Source organism: Pichia membranifaciens (genome assembly GCF_001661235.1).
Source record: "Pichia membranifaciens NRRL Y-2026 unplaced genomic scaffold PICMEscaffold_1, whole genome shotgun sequence".
Lineage (NCBI taxonomy): Eukaryota > Fungi > Ascomycota > Pichiomycetes > Pichiales > Pichiaceae > Pichia > Pichia membranifaciens.
This window is the reverse complement of record NW_017566982.1, coordinates 919956-943878: the sequence shown is the minus strand read 5'-3', so window position 1 is coordinate 943878 and position 23923 is coordinate 919956. Positions and strand designations below refer to the sequence as shown.

At 45.5% G+C, this 23923-nt stretch overlaps 13 protein-coding genes across 13 annotated transcripts; 8 read left to right on the top strand and 5 right to left on the bottom strand.

Annotated features, from left to right (window-relative positions):
• Window positions 1-589: 589 nt before the first annotated feature.
• On the top strand, window positions 590-1498 carry PICMEDRAFT_25517 (hypothetical protein; the record flags this gene model as incomplete). Its single annotated transcript, XM_019162398.1, has 2 exons — window positions 590-772; window positions 833-1498. Coding segments are annotated over 2 exons (849 nt in total), but the record flags the coding sequence as incomplete, so codon positions are not given.
• A 368-nt stretch (window positions 1499-1866) lies between these two features.
• On the top strand, window positions 1867-2796 carry PICMEDRAFT_18718 (hypothetical protein; the record flags this gene model as incomplete). Its single annotated transcript, XM_019162085.1, has 2 exons — window positions 1867-2092; window positions 2144-2796. Coding segments are annotated over 2 exons (879 nt in total), but the record flags the coding sequence as incomplete, so codon positions are not given.
• Window positions 2797-3230: 434 nt separating this feature from the next.
• PICMEDRAFT_21162 (hypothetical protein) lies at window positions 3231-5081 on the top strand (the record flags this gene model as incomplete). The annotated part of the gene is made up of 1 exon (XM_019162188.1): window positions 3231-5081. A coding segment is annotated over one exon (1851 nt), but the record flags the coding sequence as incomplete, so codon positions are not given.
• A 556-nt stretch (window positions 5082-5637) lies between these two features.
• On the bottom strand, window positions 5638-6750 carry PICMEDRAFT_70357 (hypothetical protein; the record flags this gene model as incomplete). The annotated part of the gene is made up of 1 exon (XM_019163618.1): window positions 5638-6750. One exon carries the CDS (start codon window positions 6748-6750, stop codon window positions 5638-5640), a length of 1113 nt encoding a protein of 370 aa, XP_019019855.1.
• A 216-nt stretch (window positions 6751-6966) lies between these two features.
• PICMEDRAFT_14269 (hypothetical protein) lies at window positions 6967-7776 on the top strand. The gene has a single exon (XM_019160303.1). The coding sequence runs from the start codon at window positions 7056-7058 to the stop codon at window positions 7446-7448; it is 393 nt and encodes a 130-aa protein (XP_019019854.1). The 5' UTR covers window positions 6967-7055; the 3' UTR covers window positions 7449-7776.
• PICMEDRAFT_9266 (hypothetical protein) lies at window positions 7747-9918 on the top strand (the record flags this gene model as incomplete). The annotated part of the gene is made up of 1 exon (XM_019165082.1): window positions 7747-9918. The coding sequence occupies one exon, from the start codon at window positions 7747-7749 to the stop codon at window positions 9916-9918; it is 2172 nt and encodes a 723-aa protein (XP_019019853.1).
• Window positions 9919-10090: 172 nt separating this feature from the next.
• Window positions 10091-13795, bottom strand: PICMEDRAFT_9265 (hypothetical protein; the record flags this gene model as incomplete). The annotated part of the gene is made up of 1 exon (XM_019165081.1): window positions 10091-13795. One exon carries the CDS (start codon window positions 13793-13795, stop codon window positions 10091-10093), a length of 3705 nt encoding a protein of 1234 aa, XP_019019852.1.
• Window positions 13796-14901: 1106 nt separating this feature from the next.
• Window positions 14902-15480, top strand: PICMEDRAFT_86459 (hypothetical protein). The gene has a single exon (XM_019165020.1). It carries the CDS (start codon window positions 14982-14984, stop codon window positions 15330-15332), a length of 351 nt encoding a protein of 116 aa, XP_019019851.1. The 5' UTR covers window positions 14902-14981; the 3' UTR covers window positions 15333-15480.
• Window positions 15183-17432, top strand: PICMEDRAFT_14266 (hypothetical protein). The gene has a single exon (XM_019160302.1). The coding sequence runs from the start codon at window positions 15628-15630 to the stop codon at window positions 17227-17229; it is 1602 nt and encodes a 533-aa protein (XP_019019850.1). The 5' UTR covers window positions 15183-15627; the 3' UTR covers window positions 17230-17432.
• A 1019-nt stretch (window positions 17433-18451) lies between these two features.
• PICMEDRAFT_28731 (hypothetical protein) lies at window positions 18452-19381 on the top strand (the record flags this gene model as incomplete). Its single annotated transcript, XM_019162553.1, has 1 exon — window positions 18452-19381. A coding segment is annotated over one exon (930 nt), but the record flags the coding sequence as incomplete, so codon positions are not given.
• A 1415-nt stretch (window positions 19382-20796) lies between these two features.
• On the bottom strand, window positions 20797-21387 carry PICMEDRAFT_14264 (hypothetical protein). The gene has a single exon (XM_019160301.1). It carries the CDS (start codon window positions 21377-21379, stop codon window positions 21056-21058), a length of 324 nt encoding a protein of 107 aa, XP_019019848.1. The 5' UTR covers window positions 21380-21387; the 3' UTR covers window positions 20797-21055.
• A 167-nt stretch (window positions 21388-21554) lies between these two features.
• Window positions 21555-22944, bottom strand: PICMEDRAFT_14263 (hypothetical protein). Its single transcript, XM_019160300.1, has one exon. The coding sequence runs from the start codon at window positions 22568-22570 to the stop codon at window positions 21923-21925; it is 648 nt and encodes a 215-aa protein (XP_019019847.1). The 5' UTR covers window positions 22571-22944; the 3' UTR covers window positions 21555-21922.
• Window positions 22935-23864, bottom strand: PICMEDRAFT_14262 (hypothetical protein). Its single transcript, XM_019160299.1, has one exon. The coding sequence runs from the start codon at window positions 23809-23811 to the stop codon at window positions 22963-22965; it is 849 nt and encodes a 282-aa protein (XP_019019846.1). The 5' UTR covers window positions 23812-23864; the 3' UTR covers window positions 22935-22962.
• Between the last annotated feature and the right edge of the window lie 59 nt (window positions 23865-23923).

Sequence of the window (23923 nt, the reverse complement as noted above, 5' to 3'; positions counted from 1 at the left end):
GAAGGACTGGTGCACCTGCGAGCACGTCCTGGACAGCAAGCACGCTGCCGCTCCACCGAAGGCCGGCACAGGGGAGAAGAAGAGCAATTGAGCACTTAGTACTGGAAACTTAGTTGTCTCTACCAAGTTTAGCTTCTCCTATGTCACGATCTACAGCATATAGCACTTTAAGTTATGTTATCTCTTGTTTTTGTACTGCAAACCGAATACACACCTTTTTACGTAAGCCACACCCCCAGATTTGTCATCTTACTAAGCGGAGTCTCGTGAACCCGGCTTACGCAATCGCTGACGAATGCGTATTTAATAGGCCTGCAGCAGCAGCCGGGGAAACCTGCGAGTATATAGGGCCACGGAGATGTGGTCCTCGAGACAGACAAGCACACGACGAAGGTGTGGGGCCCGGAGGAAAGCAATGTACATATCTTTTACAAGTATAGCCATTGCTGCCGCGGTTGTTTGCATGTCCTTCTTTTACAAGTTCCTAAACACGCTCAGTAAGTCCTCAGCACGAGTAGCCGATCACGTGAAAAACTTTACCATGCCGGAGTCTGAACACTTTGTCTTCAACAGATCCGCCAAGCCGCTGCCGTTCTTCTTTCTGTCCCACGGTGGCCCCACGTTTGTCGACAAGACTGACAAGCTTGGCAGCAATCTCGGGGCGTGGAACAAGACGAAGGAGATCGGCGAGTACATCAAGAAGGAGCTCAAGCCGGACTTCATCATCGTTGTCTCTGCACACTGGCAGACAGACGTACCGGACGAGATCGAGGTCTCCCTTCCGGGGATCGGTGAGGCGTGGTACACGCAGAATGGTGTGCAGTCCAAAAAGCTTCGACCCGATGAAAACGCTTTGATTTACGACTTCTACGGCTTCCCGCAGAAGTTCTACGAGTCGCAGTTCCACACGATCCCGAACAGGTTTATTGCCAATGACATTGTGAAAACATTGAAGGCGTCCGACTGGTTTCAGGCCAAGACGCAGGAGCGGGGACTAGACCACGGTGCCTTTGTTCCGATGAAGGTTGCCTTTGCCGACACCAACGTGCTAGACTCTCACAAGCTCGACGTCGACGTTCCGGTGATCCAGGTCTCTATGGCGGGAACGCCAGACATCGAGATTCACTACCATTTGGGCGAAGCACTCAGCAGATACAGAGACTACAACGGCCTACTTCTTTTTTCCGGGATGTCTGTACACAACTTACGGGACATTGGCATCGCCATGGCGATGGACAACGAGCCGTTGCCATACGCGAAGCCCTTCAACGACCTCCTCACGAAGGTGCTCACGAACAAAGACCCCTCTAAGATCCTTGACGAGCTCAAGCAGATACCGCGGACCCCGGAACTTGACAAGCTTTACAAGGCGGCCCATCCGACCAACGAACACTTGTTGCCGGCTGTGGTGGCGGCTGGGGCCGCCCGAGGCGACGAGTGCAAGCTCATCTACGGCGACGTGTCCGGCTCCATGGGCTGGAACCTCTACAGATGGGGCACCACCAATAACAAGGACTTGTAGCCTTCTGCTATCTTGTTTGATAAAATGTATACACCTACCTGAAGAATATAGAACTGCGCAAAGAAAACCTTGTAGATAATAAGACAATTCGGAAGGGCGGAAACAACTTCATCGACGCAGAAGTGTGGCTTCTCGCTGAAAAGTCCTCAGTTAGTGTTTTCCGGGGTTGGGAAAGAGAGGCATCTGCTGCCACCTGCACTCTCCCAATAGTGGTGCCATGTAGAAGGTATAAATAGAGCTCATTTCCTATAGCGGCAGATATATGCAATCTCTAAGAAAATTTGCCGTTGTTTGCTTGTTTGCGCAACCACCCTATACCAACCATGACACAAACTGAGCAGTTCGAGTTCCACAAATCCAAGCCACAACCCATATTTTTCCTTTCCCACGGTGGGCCTACGTTTGCCGATAAGCACGACAAGGTTGGAAGCAACGTCGGCGCATGGAACAAGACAAGGCAGATTGGCAACTACATCAAAAACGAACTCAAACCTGACTACATCATCGTCGTATCTGCCCACTGGCAATCTGATGCACCTAACACGATCGAAGTCTCCATTCCAGGTCCAGGTGAGAAGAATTACACAAAAAACGACACCAAGTCACGTAAGCTAAGACCAGACGAAAATGCCCTCATATACGATTTTTATAACTTCCCACAAAAGTTTTACGACTCGCAGTTCCATACGGTCACAAACAGGGCACTGGCAGACGACATTGTCAAAACTATCGGAGAGTCCGGCTTTTTCAAGGCAAAGACTAGAGAAAGAGGCATTGACCACGGCGTTTTTGTGCCATTCAAAATCGCTTTTGCCGACACCGAAGTTGCTGACTCTGAGGAGCTTGACGTCGACGTCCCAGTTATCCAGGTCTCCTTGGCAGCAAACTCAGACATAGAAACTCATTTTAGACTTGGACAGGCTCTCAGCAAGTACCGGGACCAAAACGGTCTTGTGGTACTCTCTGGCGCTTCTGTACACAACTTGAAAGATCTCAGGTCCCCGGGACCTGGCGAGTCGTACGAATATGCCGCACCTTTCAACCACTTGTTGACCGATATATTGACACACGAAGATTCGTCAGCAGTACTGCCAAAACTCATCAAAATACCTGAAACTCCAGAATTGAACAAGATCTATGTGGGGGCCCATCCAACCAACGAGCACTTTCTTCCAGCAGTCATTGGTGCTGGTGTGTCCAGGGGCGACAAATGTAAACTCCTTTATAGTGACCTTATTGCATCCTTAGGCTGGAACCTGTACGGATGGGGGCTAACTGAAAACAGTCGCCTTTGATGTTTTTTCAAAACCCTGAGACTTTCTGGCCCCTTTATTTACAGCAAGTAACTCTAGTTGTAAGATGAACCACAATTCGATTCAGTCCGAACTCCGAGCACCGAGGAAAAAAACTGCCGTGTTTACCGCGGAGAAGATGAAACACGCGGTTGTTTCAAGACCGTTTTGTACCATACGATTTGAGAAGTGGACAATTTTTGAGGCATAGCTCTGTTTTCCAAGCCTCCAGATACTTGCAAACAAGTACTCCGGAGCAAAAATCCCTTTAATAGTATGTGTTTGCTTTTATCTCCCTTTTCCGCCTCACATAACCTTACCTTATTAGACTTTTCAGAGCAAACAAAGGTACATTCACAATGACCGAAGTGTTCACTAACCCATCAACAATAGGTAGTTCTACATACAGGCGTCCATATCTGAATTTCAAGGAAAAAGTTACACAGCTTGTATTAAATCCATATTCGTTTGTTCTTTTTTTATTTATAGTAAAGCTCTTATTTTTCCTCAATTCATTGATCAACACATTGGAAAATGCAAAAACGCAGACCCTCCTGCTACACTCCACACTCGAAGGTTATGCAACTAACCTAGTTTCATTTCCACATTACATGGCTCTTGTTTCTAATGTTATGATTGCTAAATCTGTTGAGGCTGCTAATAAGGGCTTAGTGAAAACATTGCAATTAATGATAAGTGCTTCTGAAAACTTAATTTATTTCGTTATAGATCTGTCCATCGGAACATACGCATGTTTGCTTACGGCTGCTATTGATGACACCGTTATTTCTGCCTTAAATGCAACAGAGAGCATAATCACCGTTGCAAACGAAACATTGGTTTCATTTGCCACTGACTTAAATGACGGACTTCAGGATTTATCAACCGCATTAAATGAGCTAGTCGACACCGCAGAAGATACGGGAGATGCGTTGAAGCACCTTTTTGGAGATAAATCATCAAAGAAAAATATAAGCTCCGTTGAGCAACATGTGAGCCATATAAATTTAACCATAGCTTCCATGAAAGAATGGGAGATACCTGGAAGTATTAACGATAAGATAGAAAATTTGAAAGGCGATGTATTGAATTTCACAGACGTACAATATTACACAAGGAAAATCATTGACAAACCATTCACTGAGCTGAAACGTCAGGTTTCTTCTCACCTCAATCAAACTTTTGATGCTGATGATATGTTTGTACCAGAAAAGACAGTGCTAAATTTTAGTGAAGGAACCGATCAAATTCATAAGTTATACTCAGAGCTTATACGGATAGCCAAAACAACCACACACGTAATTATGGGGCTAGTTTTGTTTGCTATGTTGCTTCTGATACTGTACGAATATTATATAGAGTTGAAGGATTGGAGAAGAGTTAAAGAAGCTTCCAAACATTTAAACTACGCAAACGAATCATACATTAATACAACTAGTAAAAAAAAATACAATATTGAAGTGATAAAGTCTATACAAGATCGAAAGTCCAACTTCATTGGCAATATTATCACTCAAAAAATACTTAGACTTAAGAGTCCCGTTGCGGTTAATAATACACGTTGGGTCATAAACTATGCTGCTTCCCCGTACTTGTTACCTTTTTTATTAATTGGAATTTTGGGAGTAGTTTCTGTTATTTGCCAGTACATCGTGCTTGCATTAATATCCAGGATTGATATTACCAATGCAAGCAAACATATTTTTAACAGTACGGAGAGAGAGGTTTATGCCAAATTTAACAGCTCGATGAATCAATGGACAAATGAAACTAATCTTTATATGAATGACTATGAAAACAGTGTCAACGATAATTTGTTTTCATGGGTTATTACAGCAGCAACTACTATCAACGACACAGTGAGTGAGTTTGACGAAAAGATGAATAATGCACTCGAATCTATGTTCAAGGGCACTCCACTATACCAACCTATCGAGCAAATTGTAGGATGCGTTATCGAATCAAAATTGAAGAAGATTGAAAAAGCCATGACATGGCTAGAGGAGAACGCAAAATTTAGCATGCCTGAATTAAATCCGAAGCATATTATGAATAAGATGATGGAGATTGAGTCTTCCAATGCTAGTAGTTCTTTGAACGATGATGCAGAGAAGTTTAAATCCAAAGCCAAAACATTATTACATGATGCAATACGTTTTTATAAGTCTGAGTGTCTTACATTACTTTATTTTTCAATTGGAATTATTGTGGTTTGGTTTCTCTTTTTCTCTATTGGACTACTTATCTTGTTTTTGAAAGAAAGAAAAATTTGCAAAAGTGAAAAGAAATCTTTAGACGTTAACGATAGTGACAAGGAAAACTTCGACTCAACAATCGAGATCCCGTTTGATGGCAGTACACTGCGATCTGTCTACAGTGATGAGCTTGAGGAGCACATGTTCAGTGTTTCACATATGTTGCAAATTTTCAGGGACAAATATTTGAAAACAAGGGAAGATTATTCGAGGACGCCAACAGAACCACAGCCACAGGAAAAGGACGGTAGCCTGTACGACAATTACAATACGTTTTTAAGTCAAGTCGTGACAGAGGTGTCAACGGACTCAGCAAACAGTTTAGAAAATCCAAAAAGCAATAGCAACTTTGTAGATGAGAAAGGCACAATTGGAGAAGATAGCAAAAGTGATCAGGACACAAATAATGATGGTACACTTTCAGTCATCGGAGAGAATATTATATCAATCGAACATGCAAAACGATGGTCACCATGAGCTGAAGTTTTCTGAATTTTTTTGTTTTATTTATGTATGAGTAGTAATTAGATAAGTGTATAATATACAAGGTTGAATAAAGAGTGTTGCATCATTCCTCATTATGAGATGACTTCTTGTCTTTTTTATGCTTCTTTTCTTTCTTTTCCTTCTTCTCCTTCTTTTCCTTTTTTACCTTCTTTTCATCGCCAGCTTCTTCATCCTCCTCGTCTTCGCTATGCTTTCTCTTCTTTTGCTTTTTCAAGAGAGGGTTTTCTCTTACATCTTCATCAGGAGCAACATAATCCTTGGATTTTTCTTCCTGTCTGGCTTCTTTCATGTCTTCTTGTTTCTTTTTCTTCTCTTGCAACTCCTTCACCCTCTTTTCTTTCTTACTCAAAAAGAACTCACCAGATTCAATTTGAAGATCCACCTTACGAGGCATTTGTTGAGGTGGAAATGGCGTGTAAACCTTATCCTTCTTGCCCTTTGCTTCAGCATCCTTGACTTGCTTAGGCTTCTTACGAGCAACAGTCTTCTTTTTGAATTGTGGTAAAAATCTATCCCAGCTCTCATTTGCCAACTCTGGTCTTTTTGCTAATTCCTTTTTGATCATCAACTCTTTGATGTTGTAAATAGGATGAATGTTTTTCATGCAATCTTCAACTACCTTTCTCAGAGTTTTCAAGCCCTGATGCGGCCCCATAATGGAAACAGTGTTACCCTGCACTAAGATGTAACAGTCGGTCAACAATTCTAAAGCCTTCAAAGTGTTACCGTTTGGACCAATCAACCTCTGTCTTCTTTTCACAAATCTTTCTTTATTTCTAGTGTAACCATCAATCTTGATAACTTCACAGGCTATGTCATCTTGAAGAATTTTGACTGCTTGAGGAAATGGAACGGATCTTGCCAACAGCTTAATTAGATCTCTTGCATTCAAAATCTGTACCGGGTCGAAAGTTTTTCTCGTTGTCTTCACAGTCATCGAACCCTCAACCAAATTCAAAGTTGCATCTATACAGTGCTTCTTGAGCGCCTTCACCACTTCCGTCCAAACCTGCTTAAGATATTCTTCTCTGTATTTTGGGAAAAGCGTCACAAAAGATGATTCTTCAAGAAATGAAGAACCACTTGCGTTATCTTCTGGCTTGAACTCATCAATCTTCCACTTGTCAATATCTGGGGTGTCCCAAGGTTTTTCCTTCTTGTGCGTAGAGACCATTGTTCTATCTTTGTCGGCAGTGCTGCTGATTAGTGAAGCCTAAGATGTTCTTCTTTTTTACTTCACAAAGGTCTTATTATCTTTGAACAGCTGAACAGCTGAAAAGCGTCAAATTTTTTTTTCATTATCCTTCAATTTTCTCATTTCTTATTTTTTTTTTTTTTCCAGAAGAGACGGAGACAAAAAAAATTCAGAAAAATTCACTTACAGTTTACTATGGAGAGAGAACCTAAAGAGTCCTAAAGGGAGTTTGAACTTAAGGCATAAAGGTAGATTTCAGAAGCCAGTGCAATATACTACAAATTATGGCAGCGAAAAAATCGACAAAGGCAACAAAAACTCGGATTAGCAATGACAGCAACAGCTCAATAAAGAAGAAAACAGTAAAACCCCTCTCAAAGAAAAAACAGCGGGCACTGGAAAAGAGCACCAAAGTCATGATTGAAAAGATGAACACGCACACCACAGAGGATGACATCTTCAACATAATCAAATCGATCGAAACTCAAACTGACACCAAGGCCGTGTCCGATAGCGAAGTCGATAAAAGATCCTCCCCCGCCAAGGGCCTTGGTAGTTTGGAGACGCACCAATTGAGAAGCGATCAGGCAAAAGACGAACGCATACAAGAAAAGGAAAAGGCTGTACAATCAGACATAGCAGAGCAGCTGCGGTTGATAAACGACTTCACCTTATGATATCCGGTGCACCGTCGACGTGCCAGCAAGCAGGCAAACAAACCCTATAACCTCTTTACTATGTAATATTAATATATGCTCCACAGCTATTAGTCCTGCGCAGTGTTTCTTTATCAACAGTGTCTCCGCGCGGTGCCCAAAGCGGGAAAAGGTAAATATGCCCGGGCGACAAACTTTTCTAAACCTTTGACTGCATCTTTTGACTGCATCATTTGTAGACCTCTTGATAAGACCTTTTTGTGTTGTTGAAGAGACGTAGCAGTTAGTGGAATAGTTTAGAACCAACAACAAGGAAATCATGCCAGTGATGCCTTCTGGTTACTGGCAGGAGATGTCAGCTCTGAATAGAGAATCTCAATCCGTTTTGACGCAAAATGAAAGCTTGCAGAACAGACTAAAAGACTTGAACCAGCAAATGAACGCTAAGGATACGGAGCTGTACAACCTTGGAACACGACTAGAGAACTTGGATATCTTTGAGCAGCATCTGACCTCTTTGAATCTTCGATGCGAGTTTTTGGATAAGCAAGTTACAAACTTGGAGAGCAAGCAAAAGGTTTCTCCGCCACTCTTCAACACCAACTTGCATTTGGCCAAGATGAGAGCAACCCCTGGACTAAAAGGATTTAAGGATCGCTCATGCTTGAATATAGAGTGGAGGACAACGGAAACTACTTTTGAAAACCTCTGTACCGAGTTCAAATATCTTAAAGAACAACTCACTATCGCCAACAATCATATCCAGCTCGATTCTTCTCACGATGACTCTCTCCTCTCGCATTCCTCCACAAACAGGTCTACTTCTTTATTTTCTGAAACCGAAATACCTTCAATGGACGATGCCTGTAGCTCTCTAGTTATATCTACCTCAAAGGAAGATCAATTTACATCCAATTTTGCAAACACCGATCTTAACCCACAGGCAAAGAAGAAAAAGCTGTTGAAAATGGAAAGTTTTCTCAACTTTGCTGAAACAGAGAACAATAACAAAGAAACCAATAAAGAAAAAGAATCACACAATATTGGCCCTCTGAGAGGGTTCAATATCAATACCATCCATGACAATCCACTATTTGAAAGCAACTCTTTGACACACTTAGACGGAGAAGAGAATATACCAAAGCCAGAATTACCTTTGGGGAGGAAGGCGCCTACAAAGCCTATTAAGAAGAAACTCGAATTAATAAGTCTGCCATGCATCACTGAGGAAAATCAAAGTTTGTGTGAGGTTAACAATTGTGTTGATCAAGAAAATATAACCTTTGAGCATCACAATCCTGTTCTTAACAAAAACAATGGTTACAAGGAGATTTCCATCTTACACGACCAAAAATCACACCGGCGCCACTCATCACTTCCTGAGACATCCTCATTAGATGGAAATAACTTAATTCTAGCTTCTGATGAATCAATAAGGCATTTTATGTCACACGAAACAGGTCTAAACTCTAAATATGCTAATCATAAAAAATTTAACATTAGTGACTTTTTGTTCGTGAAACCAAATGAGCCACGCGATAAGTCCGGGCCAAACACTATGGACCAACTGGAGTTACGAGATCCATGCATAATATCTTCATCACCATTTTCAACTTTTAAAGCGAGCTACATTGATGATGAATCATTTTATGGCGGATCAGAGGATAACAATAAATTTAGTACTCAATGCGTCAATTCCCATCACATTGACTCTGATTCTGATTCTGACGAAAGTTATGGAGATGAAAATGCTACTCCCTTAATACTGAAAAAAGAATCAAGATTGTCACTTTACAAATGCAAGTCCCACGAAAGTATTTTTTCTGCAATGACGAAACATACCAAAGATTTCCCAATGAGGGAACGAAATTTGGACTTGAAAGCTCAAACTATGAAATGGTTGAAACCGAACAATCCAACAGTGTCATTTTCCACTCAGCCATTCATTACTTCAAACAACGTTGCATTCAAAAACAATGCACACGATGATATCATAAATATTTTACATTCTGGTGCCAACCTAGGCACCGAATTGGATCCACAAACCCCAACTGGAATTCGATCCGAATCTCCTGAAAAATCCATACCCAGCAACACATTCTCAAGTCCAATGCCAATTAAATCCATTGGATCTGAAGAATTTAACAATAACAGTGATGGTATTTCATCCTGGTTTTCAAATTTTATCCCAAACTCTGCTTTTACAAATCCCGAAGTAGGGAAATTGATAGGTCAACCGTCTGCAAAAAGTCTTGATGTTAAAGGTGGCTTGAGCCGATCACGTGGCAAACCAACCTCTTTCACATTGACCCCCATCAACTTCAGAAAAGTTAGGGCAAACATCAACGGACCTTCATCTTCACTAATAATCAACAAAAATGGGGAAAGAATCATCAGCCATGGTTACGGTTCAAGCTTCAACAACAGCGTCATTAGTTCCCGTATCAGCCATGGCGCCTTGAGAGATGCTCTAGAGTCCGAAATAATATGAAAAATAACTCATTTTTGTATCCTCTCTTTACATTTTTTTGGATATTGTCTTTTCAATTCGTCTTTCAATTTAATTTTTAGCATTTATATTTTTTACCTTTCCTAATAATCATTACCCTTATCATAATACAAGTATCAATCAAATCGTGTACATACATATAAGTAAAGTTTAATTAATGGCCTTTAGTCAACTTTTTAATCCCCAGTTTCCTGCTTCTAGCAAGCATTTTATCCAATCTGTCCACTCCAGAACCCTTTACAATCCGTTTGATTGAACGTTCAGAATTAAGTGATTCAGCTGAAGCCAGTTTTGTAACGGCAGCTCTTGAGTTGGTAACGGCTTTTGATGAAGTTGTCACATTAACTTCTCTAATTATGTTACCAGTATTAGCACTGATCTTAACTTTCTTTTCTGTGGCCTTTTTGAATGATGCTGTGATTGAACTTGACTTGCTCGACAACAAACTAAGGGATTCAAGCTCACTTTGATCATCATCCACAACAGCAGCTCTTGGTGGAGGAATTTTAGAGGCACGCAACTTTCTGTGCAAGTAAACGCTGGTTTTCTTTTTTAGTCTCTTTAACTCCTTTGCGCCATCAAAATCATCGTCTTCGTCTGCACCAGAGAGAACATCCTCTCGACTACGCTCAAACTCTTGATCTTTGAAAGAGCTGAATCTGATATCATCATCGTTTTCAAAAGAATAGTTTTTAGACTTTAATTTTCTTTTCTTCGACGGTGGATTCTCGTCACCGTAATCATTTGCTAAAATATTGTTGCTCTGGTCATTGATATCTTCTTCAATACTATCAGCTACGCTCGGGCTATTCAGAAAAGAGTCCTTGTAGATGGAAACATGAGAAGGGAGGTTCACTGCCATTGCATCAAAAAATGGTTTTTTAGGATCATCTTCTGCAATGTTCATCTTATTCTTTTCCAAAAATTCCTTTCTCTCTTTTAGTTTGCGCTTTTTGATAAATTCACGCCACCTATACAGCTGATCATTCTCATCTGCATCATCATCATCGGATAAATCAACTGCATACACACCATCCTTAGCACGCCTCTCTGCCAGTTTATGGGTTTTGACATCTTTATACGTCTTGCTAACTTTTTCTTGGTCTTCCTTTAAATCTTTTTCAAGTTGAATACGACGCAATTCATTTTCGTCTATATGTACATTATTTGCATCATCAATTAGCTTTTCATCCTCACTATTTTCCTCATCAGACAAATCCCCATCCACACCTCCTGTGCCGTGATATTCGTCATCGGATTCGACGGCTTCATTTTCCATCATTTGACCCAAACCTTTGGACTTGAATTCTTTTTCTCGTTGACGTCTGAGCTCACGTTCTTTTTTCTTCGCCACCCTAATCATTTCAACACGTTTTAGTCTCATTTCTTCAGTCTCCTCCTCGTTTTCAATCTCGTTTTCAATCTCTTCTTTAGCTGCACTATTGTTATCCATATCATTTTTCACTTTGGACTTCCTTCCTCTGTTGATTTTCTCATCATCATCGTCATCGTCCTCTTCATCAACAGTATCCTTAATGCTTTCTCTGCTATGAGATTTTGTGTCATTTTCAGTATCATGCCGTGCCACCAAGGGTTCTTCGGGCTGTGGGGTGGAACTAACCTGAGCCGACATTGACACTGACACCGCATGTGTCGAAATTTTATCTAATGGGGCATCCATTTGTTGGGTTGACATACTCAGACTATCAACCTGCGTCTCAAGAACCAAGTTTTGTGAATCAAGGATGTCCTTCAAGTGTGCAGAATGATGTATTTCACTCTTCACATCAGTTTGAACATCATTGTAGAAAATATCCCCCATTTCTTCCTTTTGCAGTTGTTTTGTCAAGAATGAGGTTTCATTCAATAATCTGCTATGTTCAGCAGTGGAGTCATTTGTTTCTTGGGTTTGCTCAAGAGGAATGCCGTTGTTTTCATCTCTCATCTTCTGAAACTTTTCCAAGGTTGTCAAGCGGTCATCTGTTTGTTCTGCTGAAGAGTTATCGAACAACTGTGTAAATGATAAGTTAAATTTTTGTAGTGCATCGGTCTGCGTCAGTTGAAACTCACCACTTTGCTGAATATTTTGGGTCAAGGGTATTGCATCGTCGTTGATTTCATTCATTTCGGTGGAAACCTCTTTCGTCTCCTTAGGTGGTGAATCTATGCCTGAATCATAGTGTGCAGAATCATCACTTGAAACTTCATAATTGCTCGAATAGTCACTAAATTCAGGATCGTCGTCGTGGGATGGGAATTCACCCTTTCGGAGTAAGTGCTTCTGTCTATGTGACTGCTTTTCCTCTTTCAGTTGTTTGGCCCGAGATTTTGAGTTTTTCATTTGTTCGTCCAATAACATCTTCGCCAATGTTTCGTCGGTGAGGTCAGCCTCCTTTCCAGAGGCATCATCCGTAAGATTTGAAATTTTTCCCTTCAGCTGTTTGGCGTTGAACTTTCGGATTCTTTCTGTCAAAGTTTCCTTTTTCCTCTTCTCCAACCTTTTCTTCTTCTTTTTTGAGAAAAATAGTTTAACATCCAACATCTTCGTTTTTTTGTTTATTGATATGTCACCTTCGATTCCATCATCACCATCGTGGTATATGTCGTCAGCATGGTCACTATCAGAAGCTGAGCCAAGGTCTACAACCTTGTCTGTGGATGAAGATTTAGCTCTCACGATATTCGCCACAAATGTTTTTCTATCCTCTTTTTGAGGTGAGGTTGGAGGTGTTTTCACATGCTCTGAATTGTTGTTCGAACTTTGCGCTTCGTTGCCATCATCGGATTCGGAGTCAAATCCGACTTTCAACGTATCCAGCAATTTGTTTTTCGAGAATTTCGTAGGCTCGATAACAGGATCTTTGGCTATCGATCTTTTCAAAAGCTCATTTTGCCGCAGCAGTTCTTGCTTTTTCAAAATATCCGACTTGTTCTTCTCAATCAGACCTTTACGTTGCCCGCTCTTGAAAAGAGTTTGTTTACCGCCTGTAAGATAAGTTTCCTTCCTAGGGTTCTGTGAAAGTGCCTCTGCAGCCCTCAGCTTGGACCTCTCGAGTTTTCTTGCAAGAAAACGTTGTTCTTTGGACATGTTGTGATAGTTTGCAATCTTTGAGCTAAGCTCATCTTCTGAAGGCGCGTCAGCATCATCGTTTTCGTCGCTCTGGTTCTCGGCAACAAACAGTGAGGCCAGGAAATTTGGAGCTGCAGCTTCCGCAACAGGTTGAGGAGGAAGCTCAGAGGGAAGTTCAGCAGAAGGATGTGTTACTTCGTCAGCAGATTGCTCGTCATCTTCAGACAGAGGGGCGGGGACCTTATGTTTTTGCTTTGGTCTGACGATGTCGTCATCGTCATCGTCATCGTCATCTTCTTCAGCGCCGGTTGCTCTCGTCTCGAACTTGGGGCTCGGTTCTGTGAGTATAGCCTGTGTTGGAGCAAAGTCCGCGTTGGCTAGAGCCTGCGTTTGAGCCAGCTCCTCGATGGGACCGGCCGGTGCACTCTGTTTTAGGTCTTGCTGCTCCTTCAGCTGTTGTCGCTGCTGTATCCGTTGTCGCACTCGCTGCACGGCAGTTTGGAAGTAGGAGCCCGTGTCCATGCTGGAAGCACTGGAGCCTGAGTTAGCAGCTGGCGGCTCCTCGTCGACCATATCGAACTGCTCCGCCAGTCTTTTCGACTGGTGCAGCTCATAGGCGTCGCTGTCGTCGTCCTCCTCCGCGTCCTCTTCCTTGCTTTCGTCCGGTTCCACTACCTGTGTGGAAAGCACCCTGTCCGCAGCTTCTGAGGCACGCGTGACGGCAGACACGAGGCCCATCGTTTTCGGAGCATGCTCCTGATTCTCTTCCAGAGACACAAATGCGTCCATTGTCTGCGGTAATGATTGCCAGTGAAATGGGTGGGAGTCGAACGCCGGTAAGGACACGGACCCTGGACCTTTGCACACACATCTTGAACAGGCAGACCATCTGAGGAGCACCTTTCATGTACGCGTAATGCTGTGGTAAGCGATCATGAAACACGCGTCTGCTCTAAAAAAAAAAAAAAAAAAAAAAAAAAAAAAAAAATCACATCACGTGACAATTGCGCCGATCGACCCAAAACAAAACCACCACAACGTGCACAGCCCGGCACGCATGCGGGGTGGGCTAGATAAGCAGCCGCGCACCGCATGACATCACAGCGAAGTATCTGTCTGGCTCCTTTTCCGCTCTTGTTACCTATACCGGCAACGCAATAGGAAGAGGGGGGCGGACCATTTTCACATGCACACGTGGGTGCGCCTGCGGAAAGCTGGCTAATTATAGTGGGGGGAGGCCGTTGCAGCGAGTGAAATAGATAGCGCACGTGAAAGTGGGCACGGCCCTGCCGTGCCCCCCTCGCGGCCGCCGCCTCCTTTGCCGGTGCTGTTCCGTCTCAGGCCACATCACACGTGCTTGCGGCACGACGTGTTGCCCTCTCATCGCCAACAGTTGTTCTCTGTCATCCTCCAAGTCTGCTGTCAAAATGCCGCCCCCTGCCACAAAACGGCCATGGGGGGACGATGTCCTGGGCGTAGGCCTCCCTCCCGAGGTCCGCACTATGTCCTCCCACGGGGCCCGTCCCGCGCCGCGGCAAGGTACCGCTCCAGGCCGTTTACAGAACCGGGCCTGCTCTGCTCGGCGTTATCTAAACGGGCAACTCCTTTCTCCCCGGACGGCAGAGCCGAGATAACAAAAGTTAGAAGTAGTCGTAGATAGAGCAGCGGTAAACAGTCGGGCCGGCTGGCGAGCCTGCGGCAACGTCAGCCGGGAGACGCTGTGCGTCCGATGACGGCGGAAAATACCTACTGGAAGCGGTAAACCGTACACGGGGCCCGTCCAGAACGGGCCAGCGCCTTTTGCGGGTGACATAGAAGGGAGCGGAGCTTCTTCCACGGCACGATCTGCGCATCGGCAGAACACTTGGGTGTGTGTGCGTTGTAGTGCACTACCAGCCTGTGTAGTTAGTTGGTCAGTAAGTTGTGGGACGGGAGGGGGCAGGGAATAAGGTTCAGTATCCGACGTGCACCCGTTATGTGCAGCCCGGGCTCGGTTCATCCTCGTGCACGGCACGGCACCGCCCCATACCAAATGTTGCGGCCGCCGCCGTCTCCGCAGGGGCTTCGCCGCCGCCGTAGCTACATGGGCTACCCACCACTGGGGTGCTACGCAAAGCAGGCTTGGAGCACAATAGCAGGGAGAGACGCCGCCGATATCCGTAATAGCGAAACAATGCTGCACGTTGCCGCCTTCCACTGTGCGGTGCACTACTTTTTTGTGCCTCTCTCGCCGCCGCTGCTGCAAATTGGGTTTTCTGACAGATTCGGACAGACCCTACTGTACCGACTGTTCTGCTGGGCGTGCCGGGCCGGCACTCCTATCTAGTAGAGTCTTGTTCGCCTGAGCTCGATATAAAGCTGCACAGATCCTCCTGTTCTCCCAGCTTCTTCTCTTCTTGTCCTCCAGCCCGTGGATTGTTGTTCTACCTGCTCTTTTCTTTTTCTTCCTCCGTCTCCCTCTGTCTCCGTATCCACAGATAGATTGCTCTGCCTAACCCGGTCAGCAACCCTGAGTTCATCCGCTGCACCACCCACCGCTTGCTACTAGGTTTGTATAGTCAACACAGTCACATACACACGTATACAGACACATACCACCACGTACATACACACATTCCACGATGCCGTTCAAATCCCTACCAGGCATCCTTAGAAAGGAGATCACATGGGGCAGAAACATCCTCACCGAGGAGGACCACCAGCACTTGGAGGTCACCGACAAGGACGGTAACATTGTCGAAATCGACGAAGAAGACATCGCCCCAAGCGGCAAAAAGAACTACTGGCCCATCTTCACCGCCGGTGCCGGTTTGTTTTCCGACGGTTATGTGAACAACTCCATCGGTACTGCCTCCACCTGTCTTTCCGTCATCTATGGCGACCAGTACACCCACTCCCACGCCTTGAGAAACGTGTCCGCCATTGCCTTTGTCGGTACCGTGGTGGGCCAGTTGACTTTTGGTGTCTTCTCAGATTACATCTCCAGAAAAACCGGTATGTTGGTCTCTTCCGGAGGTTTGATCATCTTCTCGATCCTTGCCGCAGGTTGTTGGGGTGTCGGCACAGAAGCCAAATACGGCGGTAACGCAGGTGGCCTCTTTGCAGCCTTGACAGCCTACAGATTCTTCTTGGGATACTTCATTGGTGCTGAATACCCAACTGGTTCAGCCGCATGTGCTGAGGCTTCCGCCTTGTTACCAGCAGGTAAAAGAAACAGATATTTTGCATGGTTCACCAACTTCATGATTGATTTCGGTTTCGTTGTCTCCGCCTTTGTGCCAATGGTTCTCTTGTGGATCTGTGGCACCAAACACCTCCAGCCTGTCTGGAGAATCACCTTGGGTATTGGTGCAATCCCACCAATCTCCTTGTTTATCCTCAGACTATTTTTCAAGGAAGGTAAGCAGTTCCAGAAGTTGAACTTGAAGAACGCTACCATCCCATTCTTCTTGATTATCAAGTACTACTGGTTCAGACTACTGATCGTCTCAATCATCTGGTGGATCTACGACTTCTCAGCTTATGCTTTTGGCATCTACTCCACCCCTATCTTGAAGCAAATCATCAAGGATAAGGACATGTACAAAACTTTTGGTTGGAACGTCGTGCTCAACCTCTTCTACTTGCCTGGCTCCTTCCTGGGTGCCATCTCCACAGATTATATTGGTCCAAGATTAACCTTGGCTCTCGGTGTCTTTTTACAAGCTATCATCGGCTACATCATGGCCGGCCTCTACCCTAAGCTCGAAACCGAAATCGGCGCCTTCGTCACCGTCTACGGTATCTTCTTGACTCTGGGTGAATTTGGTCCTGGTGACAACATTGGTTTGTTGGCCGCAAAGACCTCTGCTACCCCGGTGAGAGGTGTCTACTATGGTATCGCTGCTGCTATCGGTAAAATCGGTGCGTTCGTCGGTACCTACGCCTTCCCATCGTTCCAGAACCACTACCCAGGTGTCGAGGGCTACCAGGTACCATTCTGGTTGGCCTCCTCCTTGGCCATCGTTGCAGGTTTGTTAGCTCTTTTCGGTCTACCAGCCGTCGACCAGGAAGCCATGCAAAGAGAAGATTTTGAGTTCTTGTCTTATTTGAGCCAGAACGGTTTTGACATCTCTACTCTCGGTGACGGTACTTTGATGTCCGGTGAAAAACACTCTTCTTCAGCTGCCAACTCCGTTGAAGAAGAAGTGGTTGAAATCTTTGACGATATGAAAAAAATCTGATTTCTTCCTCCTACGACTTTTTCTCCTACCTTGTTCCCCCGTCACCACTTCCTGTTTTTATCACCACTTTTAATTCTATAAAACCTAGTTGCTTCTAATTTTTCTCCTATTTTGCTTCTTTCCAGACTCTCTCTCAATTCTGCTCAATTCACTTCCTCTCTTTATAAAGTCTTTAGCAGAATCAATCTTAAGCCCAACCCCGACTTCAATTTTCAGGCCGATCGGCCCCGCCATCCATTTTTGTGACACCCCCCACAGCACAAGGTAGGATGAAATTCGCTTTTTCGTAGAAGCTAATCCGTACACATATTTATAGTACTCCTCTTGCTCAGACATTTTTAAATGGGTAAATTTACTGCTGCCAACTTGTAGCACTTTGGGTTTTCGGGCAGCGTCCACACCACGAGATAGCTTCCGAACAAGGTCGGGCATTCAATTACAGGACTAGCATTCGTCAGCAACGGTGGATTTGCATTCTTGGTTACCCTATCTTGCCTTCCCATCTCTTGAAGTCAAAAGAAATTAACCCGCCTCCTCCGTTCTCCATCTGCTAGCTATTCCGGATCAATCAATTACTGCTCACAGTAAATAGGAAGAAGTACCACGCCCTAACAAACATTGACGCTTGAAAATGGGATCCCCTAATGTACCACAAGGCATGGATCAGTCGTTCTCGTTTGCCAATAGCCCGTCACTACAGCCCAAACAGATCGATGTCGAAAATCAGCAACCTTCCCCGTTACTCCATGCAGCAGCGGGACCGGAACTGTCATTACACAAGACAGTATCGGAGGGCTTGGCCTCACCAACCAACCCACCCCCAAATCCGCTTGGCTTGGTCAGTCAAAAGACCGAAACTAAGCCTTCGATAGCTCCGGGACAACTGCCGCCGCCACCGCCACCGCCACCTCACAGGGCTAACAATTCCAGCACCAACAGTAACTCTTACAGTCTATACAACAACAGCCAACTGAAAAGGAAAACACCACCTCCACCCCAAGTTCCCGGCACGGTTCCAATGCCGTCGGCTGCTGTTCCAAACTTGGCATCTCGCCAGATGTTAAATGGACAAAGCATGCCACAGACACCCCCAGTTTCACAAGTCCTACCTATCCAACAGGCGCCACAGGTCCCACCAGTCCCACAGGTTCCTCAGGTTCCCCAAATACCACCACAAGTCCAACAGGCCCCCAATTTCCCTCAACCCCAACATGCACCATCTATGAGAGATGTTGCAGCTCATCAAAATGCACCTGTCGGTAGACCTCCTAGTTTAGTGAAACTGCCACCAGGGACACAACTAACCGTGGGTAAACACCAAGTGACGATTGTGAAATACTTGAGCGAAGGTGGCTTTGCACACATTTATGTTGTGAAAACTAACCCAATGGAAAGAGGTACAGATGTTGCATGCTTGAAACGTGTGATTGTGCCGAATAAGGAAGGCTTGAACCAGTTGAGAGCCGAAGTTGAGGTGATGCAAAGGTTGGCAAAAGCAGATAACATTGTTAGATACTATGATTCTAATGCAAGCCGCCTCCCAAATGCTCCTGGATGTTATGAGGTATTGGTTTTAATGGAACTATGTCCTAACAAATCTCTATTGGATTTTATGAACAGTCGTTTGAGAACAAAATTGTCTGCGAGTGAGATCCTGAAAATCATGTTGGATATCAGTAAAGCGGTCTACAACATGCATCGGATGAAACTGATCCACAGGGATATAAAGATTGAAAATGTCTTGCTTGATGAAAACTTCAACTTCAAGCTGGCGGATTTTGGATCAACTTGTCCGATTCTAAGGGTTCCTAGAAATCATCAAGAGTTTCAAATTCTTCATAACGATATCTTACTGCAGACCACTCCTCAATACAGATGCCCAGAGATGATCGATCTTTATAGGGGGCTACCTGTCGACGAAAAGTCAGATATCTGGGCTTTAGGTGTTTTTCTTTACAAACTATGCTACTACACCACACCATTTGAAGTTGCTGGTGAATTGAGTATCCTGCATGCCGCGTATAGTTTCCCGGCTCAACCTCATTTTCCATCTGGTATTAGAAACCTTATAAACATCATGTTGCAGGAAAATCCAGTTTTCAGGCCAAACATCTATCAAGTTTTAATGGAAGTTTGCAAACTATCGGGATTTAATGCCGAAACAACAGCCAAAGTCACAGAAGGGTACACAGACCTTTACAACGCTGGCCACTATCAGTATCCATTGAATGAACAAATACATCCAGCTATAGAGCCTTTCACTCCTAGTGTAGTACCAATATTTTCTCCATTCAAGGCTGCTCCAAGGGATCCTTTAGAAGTTCAAATGGAAATGAAGAAAATGATGCAGCAACAGCAGCAACAGCAACAGCAACAGCAGCAACAGCAGCAGCAACAACAACAGCAGCAGCAGCAGCAACAACCACTAACATCCATGCCTTCCAAATCCAAGCTTTCTTCAGATAGTGTTGCGAATTTCAATACACTTGAAGATGCTGATCCATTTTCTTTGAGAAACCTCAAGAGGTCATCAGGCACATCCGGTTCTACAAAGAGTATACCAAAGATAACTCTAACAGGAGTGAAGAGCGCTGGGGGCGAAGATCTAACTAGCTCTAGCTCAAGAACAGGTATAAGTATTGACAGTCCATCAGACTTTAACAATGCTGCCACCGGTGTTTCTGCTGATGATTTGAATGAGATTCAACTGCTTGACACATATGATGAAACTAGCAGGAGTAGCACCAGCTTGAACAAGGCCGCTAAAAACACAGGTGCATCCGGTAACAATTTCATTTCTAATATGGACATTCAAGGCGATGACATGTCCTTTCAAAATGTGGAATCGAGGTTCCCAGAAATCAGTTTGAACCATGATGATTCTCGACAGGGCCTGTCATCGGGCTCCAAAAAAGAATTTGACACTGCTATCAATACGACAGGTAACTTTCTCGAAGTAAAGCCAGCAACCGCGTACCCGAATTCAAACAATAACCCTGGCGACGTCCGTAGAAGCAAGAGCATGAAGGCTGATGGTTCAAGAAAGAGGTTCAGCGTGAACAATCCCTTCCCAGCGTTGAACAAAGTGGAGTCAGAAAGGACAGGCGATAGCATTATTTCATTCGAGGACATCAAAGATAACTTGGTTAAGATTGAGACGGCTCAGCCATTGGTCTCGATGCCTGGAGTAGAATCATCCCAGACCGAGTCTGATGGATCGAGACCCGAACAGAATGCAAATACCAACAAGAATGAAAGTGGAGGCAACACATTGAACGTCAGCCGAGGCAACACCACCAATGCTAACCCATCTGCGCCCGCACAAACTTCTAGGAGTGCCTTGAACTTGCCTGGTGGGTACCGCAGATTGAGTTCTGAACAGTTGGCTGAGCAAATCATCGACTTCAGCGATGAGGATAGCTTATAACGGACACTCCAGCGGCATTGTGCCAACCCGTTACACCTTGCGATTTTTATACATACACTTTAGTTATTTATTTCCTACTTTTCCGTTCCATAAACACCCTCACTTGTGGGGCTTTTGATCAACACTTTTTTTACTCATTACTCATAAACACATCGAATGTAATGGCATTTAATAAATATAAGATATAAAAAAACGTATATATATCTATGATCAATAAATAAATAGGTTCCAACAGCATTTGGCAAAATCGGACATCATGGTTTGGTGGAGGGACAAAGGCAAGAAGGTTTGCTTCTTGGCTAGTTTTTGTGTAACTGTCACTGAAACGGTTTCCGTTTGTAACGATCAAAAAGCAAACTATTCACTGGATCTGGATCAACATATCAGAGATCCAGTAACTTAGTGGTGGTGGCCTGGCTCTTCGTCGACTGGGAACACAAACCAGTCGTCTGGCTTGTATTCTTCGGCGGCGCCGTTGGCTGGAGCAGCAGCGACGACATCGACGGATGCAGAGTCGTACTCAGCCAAGGCATCAGCTCCTTCGGCCTCCAAGGCTGGCACCTTGGCGGCAGCTGGCAACTTCCATGGCTTGGTTGCTTCTTGAGCATCTGCAGCTGTGAGTGGAGTTGGCTTGAAGGCCTTCAACTCTCTGACGTAGAGGTCAGCAATGAGGTTAGCACGACGTGCGGAGGTTGTGAATTGTCTGGCTGCTTGTCTGAACATTGTTGGTGCCGTAAGTGGTTCTGGTGCTGTGATCCTGTCCTGCCCGACGCCTGTACCTCTTCGTCCTTGCAAGTCGTCTTCCCTTATTATACCACGTTGTAAACACCCAGCGAGTGGAGACGGCGCCTGCAGTGAGCTGGCGAGCGCTACGGGGGGCGAAGAACCACTGAGAGGAGGCGAGAGCGGGATCTCATTGGCTGAATTTGCTACGGACTCGGCTGGAAAAATGCCGCCAAGACGATCGACGCGTCGATTGCGTCGATCGTCCTGGGATAGGCCTTTGAAGAGGTGGGAAGGGTCGGTACAAGTCCCCTACAAGAGGAGGAGGAACAGGAAGAAGAGGAAAGCAAGATCACAAGTAGGGTTATTATTACTATTTTATATTAAATGGACTAGTATAAAATGGAAGATACTAAAGTACAAATGCCTATGACAAAGGAGCGGGTTGGAGGGGGTGAACCGCCATAGACAGATTTTCGTGACGGAGAGAGGGAATGAACGAAAGAGTAGCTCGGGAGCGTTTCCCTTTGCAGGCCAAACCCTCTATAAATCAGCGTCATCCTCGTCAGGCAATGGCATAGCAGCAGCTTGGTCCATTTCGGCTTGGTATTTTGCCATCAAGTCGGAGTCGACAGTGACCTCTGGAGGAGCCAAGGCTGGGGACTCGACAAACTCCAATTGGTTGTTGCCAACCAACTTTCTGGCCAACCATAAGAATGGCTTCTCGAAGTTGTAGTTGGACTTGGCGGAGATGTCGAAATATTGTAAGTTCTTCTTTCTGTGGAAAGTGATGGTCTTGGCCTTGACTTTTCTCTCCTTGACGTCGACCTTGTTACCGCAGAGGACAATTGGGATGTTTTCACAGACCCTGACCAAGTCTCTGTACCAGTTTGGCACGTTCTTGTAGGTGATTCTGGAGGTGACGTCGAACATGATGATACCACATTGGCCGTTGATGTAGTAGCCATCTCTCAACCCACCGAACTTCTCTTGGCCGGCAGTGTCCCAGACGTCGAACTTGATTTCACCGAAGTTGGTGTAGAAGGACATTGGGTGGACCTCGACACCAGAGGTGGCCATGTACTTTTTTTCAAATTCACCAGTTAAATGTCTCTTGACAAAGGTGGTCTTACCGGTACCACCGTCACCGACAAGGACGAGCTTGAATGTAGGAACTTGTTGTTGTGCCATGCTGTGTTTCTGGATACTGCTTTGCCAGGAGGGGAACGAATGCGCAACCAAACAGCCAAGCAGACAACGTCGCAAGCTAGATCATCCAGCTGGCAAAAAAGCCCAACAGCAACACAGAGAGGCCAGAAACGAGATCAACGGAAAGGGGCGAGACGTGCGACATTCAGTGTACAATTCAATTTCCTCCTTTTTTTTTCGCCACCATGGGAAAAAAAAATTTTTAGCTGGCAAGACTAGCACCGTCTGTTTTCGGGCAGCGACGCGTCGATTGGAAGAGTGGAGCAAGTGATAGGTCAAGTCTGCTGTGATAGGAGGGTAGGATATACAGGATCTACAGGATATACACATGTTAGACACATTAGGGGGGGGGGGGGCTGGGACTCGTGCTAAACCTAGTAGTAGTCTCGGGAACGGTCCTGCTGGCCCGGGTACCGCTGGTATCCCTGCTTGTAGCGCTGCTGGTAGCTCTGGCGGTTGCGCTGCGGAGGCTGCTGCTGCTGGGAGACGTCTCCTTGTCCGTGCCTGGCCTGGGCGTACCCCTGGCCTCCGGCGGGCCTCGATGGCCGGTCCTTCGAGTCATAGCCGTATCCGTAGCCGTAACCGTTGTGCGGGCCAGTCCTCACTGGCGCTGACGAGCTCGGGTTGCGGTGGCCCAAGTCTGTGCCCGAGGCAGCAGCTGGGGCAGGGCGTCTGTGTGTCTGGCGGTGGTCGGTGCTCCCACGTCCGCTCGTGCCAGCCGTCGTCCGTGGCGAGGCCTCCCTGTCGCGTGGCCGGAAACCCCTGTTCCCGCCACGGTTGAACCCCCCAAAGCCATGGCCACGGTCGTGGCCGTGGCCGTAGCCATTGCTGTTCCCGTTGCTGTAGTACGGCTTGGTCACCCGGCTCTTCTGCACGTAGTTCGAGTAGTTCACAAAGAGCACGTTCGGCGGAGGATTCGGAAGTCCGACACTGGTGCTCGGAACGTATAGCTTGAATGCGGGCTTCGCTCCGCTGTCCCGCTGGTGCTGGTCAGCGTACTTGTTTGTCAGCCCCGGGATGCCCTTGTACATCTCCGACAGCAGCGGGTTGCCCACAGACGCGTCTGTGTTCTTTCTGTCGTACTCGGGATGTTCGTTGGCGACTTTCTCGTAGTATTCGTTGTAGAGTCTCAAGTGGTGTTTTCCGTGCAAGTGGTTCTTCCGCACGCTCAGCGAGTCGTGCGTCAAGTACGACTGGCAGTAGTCGCAGAAGTATTTACCCATGTGGCTTGTCGGGACGCTGGCCTGGGCTTCCTTCTCCTGTCTCCGGTCCCGTACCCCTCTACCGATTCTCCTAGATAGACACAAGCTGTGTGTGGGTTTTATATACAAATTG

Bases quoted from the DNA above. Each gene is read 5' to 3' on its own strand.
- PICMEDRAFT_14262 (XM_019160299.1), bottom strand. From the start codon at position 23,811: ATGGGTAAATACTTCTGCGACTACTGCCAGTCGTACTTGACGCACGAC.
- PICMEDRAFT_14266 (XM_019160302.1), top strand. From the start codon at position 15,628: ATGCCGTTCAAATCCCTACCAGGCATCCTTAGAAAGGAGATCACATGG.
- PICMEDRAFT_14264 (XM_019160301.1), bottom strand. From the start codon at position 21,379: ATGTTCAGACAAGCAGCCAGACAATTCACAACCTCCGCACGTCGTGCT.
- PICMEDRAFT_14263 (XM_019160300.1), bottom strand. From the start codon at position 22,570: ATGGCACAACAACAAGTTCCTACATTCAAGCTCGTCCTTGTCGGTGAC.
- PICMEDRAFT_14269 (XM_019160303.1), top strand. From the start codon at position 7,056: ATGGCAGCGAAAAAATCGACAAAGGCAACAAAAACTCGGATTAGCAAT.
- PICMEDRAFT_86459 (XM_019165020.1), top strand. From the start codon at position 14,982: ATGTGCAGCCCGGGCTCGGTTCATCCTCGTGCACGGCACGGCACCGCC.